We start from the raw sequence: 14,946 nt of genomic DNA, 5'->3' as shown, positions 1-14,946 counted from the left end.
TAGGTGTGTTTGACTGAGTGCAATTTAAAAGTAAGTTTTCAACAACTCCTCCTTCCCCCAACGCTTTTGCACAAATCCATTAATTCACTTAGCCTAAACTGTTAAATCGCAATGGGTGTACATATCTACTTATGTATGTATATAGATATATGCAGTTGTAGTACAGCAATATATATATAACTAAGATCGACTAAAGTGACACGTTACTAATAAGAGTTCTATGATACAAAGTGATATGCTGACGAAACTGAAAATCTACAAATCTTTAAAGCGTTTGGTCTTGTTGTTGGCGATGTTGTATGCTAAATAGGTGCAGTTATATTGTTGAATAGCTAAGTAAACTAAACTGATTTTTGACCACTAAATACTAGTAAGACTATTTTGTTGCTGTACGCTTACGACTTACAACGTTTTCAGTTAGTTAAGTTTAAGTGTATTTTAATTCAAGATTACTGGCGGGCGTTACAAAGACTACATAAATGTGTGTGTGTGCTAATTTACTTGTAAGATTTTGGTCTTGCATTCAATAAAAATATTAAGAATATTAAATTTTTAGTATTCTGTTAGACTATTTGTAAGCATGTATGTACATGTACGCCGTTAGACGCGACGTCAAAAAATACCTGAATAGTTGCTTAAGAACATATTTTGTTATATATGTATGCTATCAAAAACGCGCACATAACATAAAAAATTCAGTAATACTACATGAAAATGAAAACAAAAAAAAGAAAACCTAACCAAAAATATATAACATAACTACATACATACAATATATTGAAACAAGTTTAAAGCACTTCGCTATAATAAGCAACATAAAATAGTAAACTCATTTTCACTTTCAGATTTTTAGAAAATAATATGAATTTAAGAAAACTATTTTTTTTTTTTTAAATTAATATTAGTTTGATTATCTATGAATTTGCTCCTTTTATTTATACGCCACTGCCTACTTCATATTTATATAAGATTGCTAAGAAATCTTGCTGCCACAAATGCCTTCTACGATTTCACTTGAAATCCGCAACATGAAAAATTTGCATCACTGTCTTCGATATTTCCTCAATTCATGATTAACGAAGTTTGCTATGGTCAGCGCTGTATAGTTAGTAATGCATTGTTGTTATTGTTGTACAGCGGCATCAAATATTACCAAACTTTTTTTCGAAAATTGTTTACTTCAATAACTAACGTTTGAAAAAATTTATTTGTATGCACACACAACATTTTGAGCGTTTACAGTTTATGGCAAAACAAAACGCCAGCGATACATTACCACCTTATATACTTATACATGTATATATCTGGATACATATATGTGAGGTGTATGCACTTGTGCGTTTATTTTTCGTTCATCTCAAACATTTGTCCGCCAATTATTTTTGCAATGTTTTATTATCATTTTATATTTTATTTATTCTTTTTCCGTTAAATTAATTTCATATTTCATATATTGAATTCAGTAATTAAGAATATGTTTTCAATTTCTCTGCGAGTGTATGTGTGTGAGAGCATGTTTGTTTTCTTTTTTGTATTTGTTGGTTTCTATATATATACATACATATCTGTTGTTGCTGCATTGGAAAGTTTTTGATTCACTTGTTAAGTTTAAGACGTTTTCTTTCGGTTTCATCAGCAATATTAACTGCGGTTTCAATCATATCACCCATTCAAAGTTATTTTAACAAAAATGTACTTCCTGTTTTTGTTATTGTTTTTTATGCTTTCCATTATCGTTATTTATACATTTATTTGTATTTATGATAAATGGAACGACATACTGCCCTCATTGGCAGCAACTTTGAGTTTCTGCCGCATCACTTCCCGACTTGAGTAATCGGGTAATTTTAAATAGTTCACACATGTCATTACTGATGGCAAATAATCATTTGGATTTTGATTACCGTCAAATGTTTTACGCACAATTGTTAATTGTGGTGTTAGTGACTTGAAGCCGCCTGTTGGCAAGCGCGGCGAACCAGTAACGAATTGTAAAAATAATCGTTGCTCATCACGATTGTACGAAGAGAGTATATCGTATAGATATTGTATGGCTTGTGAGTCCTGTGTAAAACCATGATCGGTACGGCAACAGTCTTGTAGCATTTTAATCTCCCAACGTTGATAGTTGGTAGCACCAGAACCGCAGAAGACATTCTCCAATTCTTCGGGATAAAACATGCGTAAACGCTGCGTTGAGAATACCGAGTCGAAGCCTTTTTAAACAAAATTAAAAAAAAAAAAAAACATAAATTCCATGAAGCTTATTATATTTTGTTATTTTTACGCTCGATTTTTACCTTCTCGCAATGCCTCAAATTGTTTCTGCACTCCTTCGACCAAGAACCAATACGTCACCAATGAGATGTACTGATGCAGATTGTGTATTGTTACGGGCGTATCACGTCCACCGCGACACAATTCAATATTGGCATAGCCAGGTAATACAAAGTCTAAGCCCAAATCGGTTATGGGACAACCGTCCAAATCAAGTGAATCAATCTAAAGGTGGAATAAATTTTAAAATTATGAATTTATTTTTTATTTTGTATAATATTCAAGTGCTTGCCTTTTCAGTCTTTTCCATTGCATCGAGATTAGGATCTGCCAGTATGCGTTCCCGCTCATGTACCACATCTTGAAGTCGAACCAATGTGGCTTGTACCTCGGGCGCAACCCATGCCAATTCGGAGAGCCCAACCGAGTGTTCTTCATTCAATAGCCAACGATAGAAGGGTATGGAGAAAGGTAGATCAAGCTGAAGAAGAATTTATAATTATTGTATTGTTGAATTACACAAAAATTAGTTACATATATTTTATAATATAAAATATTTTTTCACTCCTTGATCAATTAAATGATGGAACAAGGGATGGATAGTTATTCCGTTTTTCAAGTCCATTTTTCCACAAGAAACTGGGCAATTGTCGTATTCGCCGATAGCGGACCACTATAGCATATAGTTCCCATATAAGCCAAACGGTCGAAATCAAGTGCTCATACAGAAATTTCTTTATTATTTAATAAGATGTACATATCCTCGAATAATTGCACCACTATAGCAACTGATTGATCAAGATCGAGTTCTTGTATGAAATATTTTTTATTTGTGAATGGCTTCAACGCTGCCGAATTCAACGTTTTTTCATAAATGCATCTTTTTGTTTTCAAGCTAAAATATGCCTTAAAAAAGATGAAATTTTCATGAAGGTTTTTCGCGGTTATTTTCGGTTGTTTGATTCCCTATTATTAATTTTATGCGTTATACACTCAGTTTTGATTTTAATAAAAATATCTTAGAAGAGTCGATGCTATCCTTTCCCTGTATCACCAAAACCATTCTCTTAGATACTTAATATGTCCCTCCCTTTTTGATTGCTTTTTTTTAGTATCATTAAATCAGAACTGATAAGACTTATAAGTAGAAACTACCATCAATCTTGACAATTAAACCAGAACAGTTTAGCTGTTGCTAAATCCCAGATCAAAACTAAATCTCTTTGGATTGGATTGATTAAATGTCAAAGATAAAACATGTAAACTGACGAGCGTCCTTAGGATAATCTTGGTAACTAAAGTTACCTTAAACCTAAATATTTCGGTACATTCTTTAATGTTTTTTTTTTTTTTAATCTATCGATCTATTCTTTAGATGTTCTTACCATGCGGCTGTCCATTACGGCTTTAGCCATAAACTTTCCAAGGAATTTAAATTTCGCCTTCGATTTGGAAACATGTGGTAACTTCGATGATTTGCCTAATGGCATTGGGAAGAGTCCATGTGGCGCATTCACGTAAGTCACTGATGTGCTGGTAGTTATTGTCGCCACATTTGTGTTATTATCACCGATTTCGAGTGGTGAACTATCCCCACCGTCAGAGGGTGAAATATTATGCTGATGTTGTTGTTGTTGTGACTCATCACCACCAATTTGTTGCTCAATAATCATATTCAAAGCATTCTCATTCAACATCGATGCGCTGCCAGCATGTTCCATATTGGGTTGTTGCGGTTGCTGCTGTTGGTGACTACGCGTTGACATCCCCATTCCACTACCACTGCTGCTGTTTCCATGTTGGCCATCAGAACTGCGGTGGTTCCTGCTACTCGAGCGTGTTACAGTGGTTTTGCTTGATGTGATTGTTGTGCTATTCGCTTGTGTTGCTGTATTTGTTGTTAATGTTACAGCAACGACTTCGTCTTGCTGCACGGTTGAAACTTCGCTCACTTCATCGATATGCACACTGGTGCTAGATTTTACCACATCCACTATGGTGGAAGAGTTCTGTTTGTAACTATCACTACCATTCCACAGACCTAGATCGCAACGCTGTAACTCAGCTGACACCAGAGCGTAAAATTCCAATGTCGGTCCAAGTCCAGTGCCAACCTATTCCCACAATTGTTGGTGAATTAACGAAATATTACACTGATTTATCGATAGTAACTTACCTCGTTTTCGTATTGTATCTCCAGCAGCGCCTTCGAGTGACCAACATCTTGAATGATGTGTTCTGCTTGTTTTAGTATGTCTTCTCGCGATATGGCACGTTTCCTTCTGTCCAAACGTGGTGCTACACGCTCCGACGACTCAGCAGCATTCAGATCAGGTGTGGTATCCAAGAGTCGTTGCAAAGCACGATCACGATCAAAGCTTGTCGCATAGAACAACAGATGGCGTGTCTCGAAGGGGAAGAGGAACGAACATGCCATGCCAATTTGCGGCAACCATGGCGGTAGATTGCCAGTCATTATAACAAGTGGATCTTGTAATTGCCTGTTGGCCTTAGCCGTAATTTTCGGATGCACAAATTCTGATTGCGGAATAATATGTTGTTTGTGCACGCAGCCGTAAAGCTGTTCCCAGTGTCGATTAAGCGCATTGATAATGCGCAGCATACAGAGCGCATCTAGCGAAGCATCTTGCACGGTTACTACATCGGGCGGCAGTGTGCTTGTGAGGAATGCCTTCAACGCAGACACAGTGGCGGGCGCAATACCCTCATGCCATAATTCGGTTTTCTTGCGCAACAACTTGGACGAAGATTTACTACTCCTTTTCGATGATGTGGACGTGCCCGTCGATGATGGGCCACCTGTAGGTGTATGCAGACCCGAACCAGAAGCGCCGGCAGCGGTCGAAGAGGATGCAGAAGTATGTTTACTAATACTAAGACTACTTGCATTTGCGGTTGTACCAGCACTACTGGCGTTCGCTTCTTCCTCAACAGGTCGATAGTAAATCGTGTGCTGCTGTACCCAAACACTGGCATTACCCAATGGGGTTTCGGTGTCCGTATCAGTTTCGGATTGATCATTGACCAACGGTGAAAACTGCTTGACGGCCTGGTAAACAGTCATATTGTAGGGCAAGACGTGATCGCCAATTAAGAATTGTAATTTATGCTTAAATCCACTTTGTGACATCACGACAGCGGCTACATTGTCATCCATATCCTCCTCGGAGTCATCGTCGGAATCGCCGCGTATACCACCATAGCCACGCACAACCAAGTAACGCTCGATCGCTTGTACCATAGCGAGAGGATCAATCTTGACGGTGCCACCTTTCCATTGTCGGAGATTGGTGCATTCGGGGTGACGTTGTAAGTTGCACTATTAATTAGTCAGAGAAAATATTCAAGTTTTTATGTCTGGTGCAACAAAAATTGCGATTGTCAAAACTCACCTTTAGCTGATGTGTATTAAAGAATTTGAGCGCGCTGGTGTTAGAGCGTCCACCCGGCCCGGAGGGAAAGTCGTGCACCTTAACCGGGAATTGTTCTAGCTGCGTGACGCAACCGTTTAATTTCGCCACGAATGCATTGAATGCGACTGCGTCTATGTTTGGCAGATGCCCCACCTTTTTCAATGGTTCCAGTGGTAATCCCGCGAATACATGCATAAACGAACGTAAACGGTTATCGCGAGCCACTATGCCATCTTCGCTTGTCATGAAATTCAACATCGCCTTGATTAGACCCGAGTGATTCACTTCAAACGGTGAAATATCACTTTCCAATAAAATCGTTTTGAGTTCAAGAAGCGCATCTAAACAGTCTTGGAAGCTACCATTGAGCTTGAAGATAATAGCAGATAAACGTTGTAGTACGTTCGTGCCACCGCTTATGGCATTTGCTGAACTACCACTGCCACCGGCGACTCCCTCGGCCTTGGCGTTCTCTTGCTCGGCATAACGTTTCACAAACGTAATGGCTTGTTCTCGTACCCATTGACGCGCCTTCTCACGATTGCCGGCGGCAATGAGGTTGGCATTAGATATGCTCTTGCTGATGCTATTCGCAGCATTGCTTGATGGGTGGCTGGCAGAATGAGCAGCGTTGACTACGCCGCTAGCGGTATTACTGTTGCCGCTGCCTGCGTGATTCGTACTGGTCGTATCTTTGGTAAATGAACTGTGATGAGATCCTTGGCGTCCCCAACGTGCGGGATTTAACGAAGCGAGGAAAGAAGTCTTCATCGAGCTGCTGCCGCTACTGCTAGTGCCTGCACTACTGGCTGCACCACCGCTGAAACGCGACTTGCCACCGCTGGCATTCGGTGTGCTGCGTCCGGTGCTGCTCCCAAGGCCTATAAAATAAAGAACAAATGTAAATATGCTTTAGGGTTGTTGTTGTAAATATATCTTACTTGTGGCGCGACTTAGCAAATCGTGCATTGATGATGTAGACGAGCTACCACCCTCGTCTTGGCGTGACTTGGAGCGACTGCTTGATTGAGATTTTCGTTTCGGTGGGACCTTGCGTTTCAACATATCGGACATTTTGTGTTGCAACGCTGAAGCTGACGAAGAAGACGCAGAGGAGGAACCTGCACTTGTGGCTGCTACGCCGCTGTTGCTATGATAGTGTGGATCACATACGCTTGTGGAGGGTGCGAACACCACTTGCGGCAAATGCTGCTGAGGAGGCGGATGCGCTATAATTGTTGTTGGGTTGACGCTAAGCGATGCACTAGATGACGAAGGCAGCAGTTCAACATGATGTGTGGGTGGTGGTGGTGCATGTGGCTGGAAATGCGGCGGTGGATGATGAAAATGTCCGTGCACATATTGCCGTGGATCACCAGGCGGTAAAGGAGGAGCCGCACTTGTTGAATAAACAAAGAAATTAGGTGTCTGTGCCAGATGTGCGTGCGAGGGTGGACCTGCCGCTGGCGGCGCAGAGCTGCTATAGTGATATTGTAATTCGGCAGCCGTGCCAGCGGCACCTATGACCGTCACTGGCGGTGTAATACCAGCGTTAGAGTTTATGGTAAGCGCTAGGGAGCCAGCGGATTGCTGACGTGATTGCACACTGCCAGCAGGCATTTGTGGCATTAACAGTGAACCAGAGCTGGGTGGCATAGCCAGCGTCACCTTTTGACCATTACCAGACGCACCCGAAGCGTTGGCAGTTAAGGCATTCATTGCATGTGAAAAGCTCTTGACTGTATACTGATGGTGATGCGCCTGATTGGCACCCGGTTTCGACGTATTAGGTGTTGAAGTGCCAGCTGTGGTTGATCCACCTGCCGACGCTGCATTGTCCATAAAGAACGGATTCACTTGCAAACCGGAAGCAGATGGAGGCGCACTCTGTGAACCACTTGCTCCGGGTAATGATTTCGGTGAAGGATTGGCACAAATCGGATTGTTGGGATCGGTGAGCTGAGTGATCTGATATATGACACCTTCGCGACGGAAATGTGTGCCGAACACGTCTGGCAGTTTTTGCATTAGTATCTCGGCCATTTGTAATGCGCCGACTACAATGCGCAAATCGTTACTACCCATCATCCCAGCTATGTGACTGGAGACCAGCTGATTTTTAAGCACATCCCGCAACAGTTCGGGTGTAGCGTAGTAGACCATTCGTAAAAGTGCACGCAAACATTTGTAGCGCACATTTGGTCCGGCAGACGAACTATAAACTTCGTAAAGTACATTAAACAAGTTCTTAATGAATTCTGCAGCCAAACCGCGTTCCTCCTTCAGACAAGCAATTCGTGCATCTACCGAAGCGCGTCGACGTTGCTGTGAACTGCTAGTGGCAGGCGTATTCGGTGCAGTGCTAGGAGTACTGGATTGAGCCGATGTATTTGTCGCTGTATTCGACACTGTATTAGTTAATGCAGTAATTGCTGTGGCCACAGCAGATGCAGACAAATCCTGACCAGTTGTTACTGATGACGCAGCTGCCGTCGGAGGTGGTAACGGTGGCACATAGTTTGGATTTATTTTGCGCTGCACTGGTCGCGTAGTGCCAGTGTCCTCGTTTATCTGCTGCATGGAGTGAAAGTCAACGGTGTATGTACGACCTAATGTGCTTAAGCTGAACTCGTCATCAGAATTCAAATGTGCCGCCTCAATCATGCGCGAATCTATTGTTGAATAGTTATGCCAAGTGCCGCGATCGTCGCGCCACTGCCATTGAACTTGATCCTGAGTGTTAAGTGTGGGCCGATCTAGCAGTGCGTCCACCGTGAATATGCCATCTGTCGGCAAACGTGGCATTAGTTCACCAATTAAACATGTGATTTCGTACAGCTCAGATGGAGAACGTGTAATAAGCTCTACATGCGATGCGGTCGATGTGTTCGGTTCTGCATTACCGGTTAGCAAGTAAAGCAGAGTTGATGCAATGTCATTCTTCAACAATGAAATGGCTAGGTCGGGACAGTTACCGCACATTAGACTCAACATGCGTACGACGGATGTAAAAGTGCCACTATTAAGTATGGTCGGTGTAACAACCAACAATTGCTGACAGTTTTTAAGTAACTCTTTACTAGCGATCTCTTGCAAACGTTTCGGGTCATGTTGGAAGCTCTCTACCAATCGGCAAAATGCTGAGCAAACGCTTTCCACACATTTTTTGTCCTGTTGCGACAATAAACGAGCCAAAAGCGGCAAACTTTCGGCAACGAAATGAAACTCCTCCGGATGCAGATTTAAACAACAGTTTGCAGTGATGGCAAGCGCCGCTCGCTGAGCATTGATTGAGAAGAAATCGAGGAAAGTCAAACACGCCGATACGCCATTGGCTTGCAGTATGGCTTTGTTGTGGCGGCGCGACAATATTTCGAGCGCAGTTAAACTCTGCTCAGCTACATCCATGCATTGAATGGCTTGCAACTTTTCTAGAAATACCGGCACCGCTTCCACGACAGTGCCGGAAGACCGGGGCAGCGCTTCCAACATATAGGCGAGTGCACGACAAGCATTATTCATTATATCGAAATTATTTTCCATACGCAGTAGCGTAATCAGTGCCGGCACCACCTGTTTGATTGGGAAACCAGCTAAAGTGTCCTCATTGCCCATCACTAGCATTTGGCACATTTCGATAGCCGCTTGAAGCTGTTGACTCTCATCGTGCGATTGTAAGCCTTGTAGTAATTGTTGTGCCTTCGATGAGCTGCTATTACCGATGGTGCGATGCAGAATGTGTGTCATACGTGGTCCCAGTGCGCCAAACAGGTGCGGCGGTAAGCCGCGCGCTTCCAGTAACGCCTGCAGACGCCCCACTTCGCTGTCATCGCTCTCCGAGTCGGCGTGCGAGGTGGCGGCAGTGGTGGCGCCCGCTCCAGTATTCGTGGCCGTCGCGGTGGCGGAAGCGGTGCCCACACCGGCACCCGTACCAGCTCCCGCACTTGCGTTATTCACTAAATTTGAATTGGCGGCGCCCAAGGCGGTGGAAACGCTGAGGTTAGCTGCAATTAAAATATAAATATATTCCTTAATACAATTTCAATAATCCATTATTATTATAACAGTTTTTGAATCCAAAATATAATAATATACTGAAACAAAAATTATAAATTGAAATAAAAATAAAATCAGTTGTAAATATACAGTGCTGTCACCACTTAGCAGGGCTGTATGGAGGGAGAGCAGTCAGAGGATAATGGTTAACCAGGATATTAAAGGCATATTTGGGTTTTACAAAATTAGGAAATAATAAACACAATTAAAACTGTGTAGCATATTTCTGAAAGCAGCTAAATTGCAAAGCATAAAAACTCAAAAATATACAAACGTTCATATACATATTACATATATATACAAAATAATAAAAAGGATACGAAAACATAACGAGATGATGATGCAGATTATGAGAGGAGATGATTGGTTATATTCGGTAAGCACTTGTCGTCATCTATTCTTCTTCGTTTTGTTTGTTCATCTTTTTTGTTTTTGTTTTCATTTGCAATTACCTGTGGTCGATTGTCCACCAGTGTTCGGCGGTCCACTAGACGGTTGTTGTGCCATTAAACTAAAGCTTAACGCATCCGCAGAGGCTGTTGTGTACAAATTTGCGTGCGTTGTTTTTGTTGTGGTGGTAGTGGGTGGTTGATTAGAATGCGCCATGAAAGTAGATAATTTTGCTAGTTTCTTAATAAAATCATTTAATATGCTTAAAAAATCTACACAACTCTACACAAATCTTAAAATAACTTTAAAAGCAACCATTTCCGCATTCTGCCCACGACCACGCCCTCCAATGAGCCATTAAATAACCTTGACCGCCCATAAATGGTGAAAGGGTATTGCTTCAAACATAAGCATGTATTTATATATAACGTTTACAATCTACTCTGAAAAGAGCCAGCTTCCAGCCGAAACTAAATATATGGAAATCTGACGGTTTGATGGTTCTGAGGCGAATTATTGAAGGAATGAACATATATTCGATGCTTTGGTGAAATAATGATTTGCTTATGTTTTTGGACACTAATTATAATAAATAAAATCTTCCGGAGGACCAAAAAATTTAAAGTTGTCAGTGTTCTTCATAAACTATTATTCAAAATTTCGAATGAAAATTTCGAAGAAGCTTTGTCGGAAGCAACTGACGAATGTGAGGGTCGGAAGATATGAAGGGCGTTAACATTATACCTCTATAACAATAATATCACCAAAATCAATATATTATTACATAGGTGCACTAAAGATATATAACGCATCAGGACCGCTTAGAAGAATTTTCAAAGATGCTTTTCGTTTTTATTTAAGATCGGAATTTATTCAGGATAATGTACACGGAAATGAAATAAATTTGCCAATTTTATAAACTAGCATCATGACAAATTTTGAAAAGTTTAGTTGGACATGTATTGTTACTTGCCGAAATAGACTTTGAACATAGCCTCTTTAAATTTATATTTTGGTCTTTAGAGTAAGCTAGCATACTTGGTAACCACACGTATACTACGTGTACTACATATGTGTAATGTTTCCTTAAACCACTACTACACTTAATTCCCAATTAACCAATATGTACAGTTATGAACATTTTAATTAAAAATATATCGAAAAACTAAAACAAAATATTTTGTGAATGTATTGGACCAAATCTAAACACTGCACAGGCTTTGGCGGCATATTTATAACCAAATATGTGAAGAAAACAAATTTTAACGAGAACGAGAACGAAAACGTAAACGTAAACCAAAAACATCAACCCCGCATTTGCTGCACAAACTTACCGCTCGCTTTATTATGCGCATTCAAATTTATGTGGCTACTATTCGTTGCGACAGTGGCGACGCTAGCGGTGGCGGTGTTGGCAGCAGCGGTGGTAGAGTTGGCATTAGCGGTGGCGATGGCGGCAGCACTCGCAGACGACGCACCAACGAAGTGGCTCGATGGCATGGCGTTCGTATGCGTATTGGTAGCAGTGGCGCGATAGTTATAGAGGAAGCCAGGCTGCATGATAGTAGCACGATGATGCGCCTGTTGCTGTTGCAGATGCTGTTGTTGTTGTTGTATTAATGATGCATTTTGATTTTGTTGTGTTGTGCCTATGGCAACAACAACCGCACCACCCGGCGCAGCAACCGACTGATGGAGCATGTGATGATGGTGTTGTTGTTGCTGCTGCAGCAGTGTTTGCTGTTGCATTTGGTTATGATGATGATGGTGGTGATGATGAGGATGCGTAGGGGCAAGTGAGTGTGGTGGATGGTGAAGATTGTATTGTTGGTGGTTTCCAATGGCAGAGGCAGCTGTCAACGGTATGGCACCGCCACCGCCGCCACCACTCGTTGTTGCTAATAATGTTGGTGCTGATACAACTGCAGCATTGTGTACGCCGAGGCCGCTGTTACCCGCCCCATTGCCACTTGCGCTTCCACTCCCGCTGCCACTGCCGTGTTGCGCTGCCGAACTGACGCAAGAACCCGTTTTGCTTCGTGAACTGCGTCTCAGCGAATGTGAAGAATGTGACGGTGGCGCTGCTGACGCTGAAGCTGCTCCTCCCGATGTACCTGCCGATGTGTTGGATCCTCCTCCACCCACTCCTGCAACGGTCGCCGTACGATTGCTGCCGTAACTGTGTGGTGGTGGCGCTACTTGAGCGTTCAAATGCGGTGTAAAAGATGCTGTGGTAGCAGTCGAACGATCAACAACCAATCCAGCGCCTAATCCAATATCAATAGTGGCTGGATGTACTTGGTGATGACGCGCAGTCGCTGTTGCAGCAGGCGGCGGCTGGGTCACTGAATGTGGAATGCGATGTAAAGGCTGTGGTGCCTCCGTCTGTATGTGACCGAGCGGCAACGGTAGTCCTGGTACGGGTGGTGGCTGCTGTGACTGGTGCAAATGGGGATTCGAATGGCTGTAGCGCCCACCGAGTTGTGTATGCAGCGGTTGTTGCGGACTTTGTTGGTGCAGTTGCTGCTGCTGCAAAGTTTGCGGCAGTGGTGGTGGTGGCGGTGCTTGCTGTTGCTGCTGGTAGATAAGCGGTGCTGTACTTATGGGCGCTGCACCAGCGACAGGTCCTGTTGATTGATAGTGATTAAGATTCAAGTTTAATATAGCTGATGTTGAAGCGGCAACTGCAGCTGCAGCGGCCGTTGTTGCTGCTACTGCGCTGTTGTTGGGGTAAGTCGCGTGATAGAAATGAACAGGTTGTTGTTGCTGTTGCACTTGTACGTGCTGGTTTTGGTGTTGTTGTTGTTGTTGTGAAGAGCGCGTTTGTTGTTGCTGATGCTGATGATGATGTTGCTGATGAGGTTGGTGTAAATTATGATGTTGTGCCTGCAGCGGCGACTGATAATTCGCCTGTGCGTTAAAATAGTGATGGGCACCACCAGCTGCGACTGGTACGTGTAAATAATGCGATTGCCGCGGCACCTGTTGATGTGCCAATAAAATTTGTGGCGCCACCTGTGGCTGCCCCTGCTGGTTGTAGTGTGTTAGTAGCTGGTGTGACAACTGCGAATGTTGTGGCAATGCGTGCTGATATTGAGCTTGGGGCTGTGACTGTGGTTGAGATTGTGGCTGTTGTCCAAATGTTGCAGCTCCTGCTACACCTGAGATGGACGCGCCACCTCTGTTGCCGCCCGCAATTGTGGCTGCGCCTGTTAAACCGCCAGCAACAAAATCTGTGCTGCCACCGCTGCTACGTGTCTGTCGTGCCCCCAGATTCGGGGCCTTATTGTAGCCCGTCGTCGTAACTGCGTTTGTTGCAGCAGACTCAATAATACCAATATTCTTGTTGCTTAAACACCCGCTGTTGTTGCCTACGTTCTTCTCAATCCTGTCGCCGCGGCCCTTCCTACCGCGCTTACTATTGCTACTAGTTTGATTCTGTAGGAATTGCACTTGACGTTGTCGACTCTTCTTATTACTCTTCTTTGCGCTCCTCTTGTGGCTACTACCAACAACAAAGCTTAGACAATCGGAAGCGTTTGTGTGATTACCTTTGAAACGCGTTGGAGGGGAATCAAACAGAAGAAAAGTCTGGTTGTAGTTGTTGGTGATATTGAAAAAATTATGTTTTCGAGTTGTTTTTTTTTTTGTTTTGGTTTATTTTATTTTGTATATAATTAAATTTTAATTTATTTCCTGAGTGAAAGTAACGAGCTTGTTCTATTATTCTTGTATTATTATGGAAGTCTGCTAATGAATTAACGAGAATGAAGGTGTTGTTGGTGACTGTGGTGGCTGGTAAGTTGTGGGCTTTAAATATTGGCTGATGACGTATCAGTGAAGATGAAATCAATCGATGGATTGGCGCCTAATTGCTGCTGCTTTGTGACAACGACGACGATGATGTTGTTGTTGCCGGCGCACGCGTTCGCGATCGCGTCGCAACCAAACATATATGTAGATGTTTAAGAAATATCTGCTCCTTCGGTACACTTCGTTTACACTCACTTTCGCACACCTGCTCAGGACTAACAGTGTTTATATATATGTTGTATGCTTGCTGATTTTCCTTGACGCAATACACAATTAATTCTTTACACACCAATTTGTATAAATTTAGCTTATAAGTTTCTTTGTATACACCCTTTGAGTTGTTGTTGTTGATATTGTTATTTTGTGCTCAAGTGTCTCGATTACAAAATGTTGTAACACTCAAGACTGTAGGTGCTGGAATCGCTGAACACGTCGTCGAAGACAACAACAACAACAACATCATCATCATCATCATTCACAACAACATATGACAATTTTTATCGCCGAATGATTAATGTACGTATTTATAGGTTATTTATACTTTTTAATATTTTTTTGTTTAAATAAAATTTCGTTATTTTTAAACTTGAAATTTTTGGTTAAAAACAATAATAATAATAATAAGTACAAAATTCAATTCTTTAACGTACGAAAACAGAAAACGTAAGCAAATTATTGTTTAAAAAGACAACACCAAGTAATACTCTCTTCAACAACTACAACTGCAACAACAGCAACGTGCAAAAATTAACCCTTTGAGTTCGATTTTTTGTTAAATTAAATGTACATAAGTACTCTTATTATATTTTGCAGAATATACATACATATATGTATATATAAATATATATTGTTTTTAAATCACATTTGTGTGCGTGACGTAATGTCTCGCCTCTGCATTATTAACCCCTTTCACTCTGCGTTCCTCTTCTTGTATTTTATTTCCTTATTATTATTGTTATCATTTATGCCCTTTAAT

General features: G+C 41.9%; 1 protein-coding gene across 5 annotated transcripts in view; it reads right to left on the bottom strand.

Annotated features, from left to right (window-relative positions):
- Nucleotides 1–1,390: 1,390 nt before the first annotated feature.
- LOC105226598 (E3 ubiquitin-protein ligase TRIP12) overlaps nt 1,391–14,946 on the bottom strand; it is a 33,975-nt gene continuing 20,419 nt past the window's right edge. For 2 of the 5 annotated variants that reach the window (XM_049461460.1, XM_049461459.1), the window contains 9 exons: nt 11,492–12,784; nt 10,220–10,303; nt 6,653–9,715; nt 5,691–6,592; nt 4,454–5,617; nt 3,663–4,391; nt 2,570–2,758; nt 2,301–2,502; nt 1,391–2,216 (listed from right to left, as the gene is read on the bottom strand). In XM_049461460.1, coding sequence (XP_049317417.1) covers nt 1,759–2,216; nt 2,301–2,502; nt 2,570–2,758; nt 3,663–4,391; nt 4,454–5,617; nt 5,691–6,592; nt 6,653–9,715; nt 10,220–10,303; nt 11,492–12,784 — 8,084 coding nt within the window. In that variant the 3' untranslated portion in view covers nt 1,391–1,758. Of the gene's footprint in view, nt 2,217–2,300; nt 2,503–2,569; nt 2,759–3,662; nt 4,392–4,453; nt 5,618–5,690; nt 6,593–6,652; nt 9,716–10,219; nt 10,304–11,491; nt 13,709–14,946 lie in introns of all 5 variants that reach the window. The other 3 variants (XM_049461457.1, XM_049461458.1, XM_049461461.1) reach the window with 2 other exon arrangements.

Source organism: Bactrocera dorsalis, unplaced genomic scaffold, assembly GCF_023373825.1.
Source record: "Bactrocera dorsalis isolate Fly_Bdor unplaced genomic scaffold, ASM2337382v1 BdCtg037, whole genome shotgun sequence".
In the NCBI taxonomy this organism is placed as follows: Eukaryota; Metazoa; Arthropoda; class Insecta; order Diptera; family Tephritidae; genus Bactrocera; species Bactrocera dorsalis.
The sequence above is the reverse complement of the archived record's forward strand: the minus strand, read 5'-3'. Positions and strand labels throughout refer to the sequence as shown.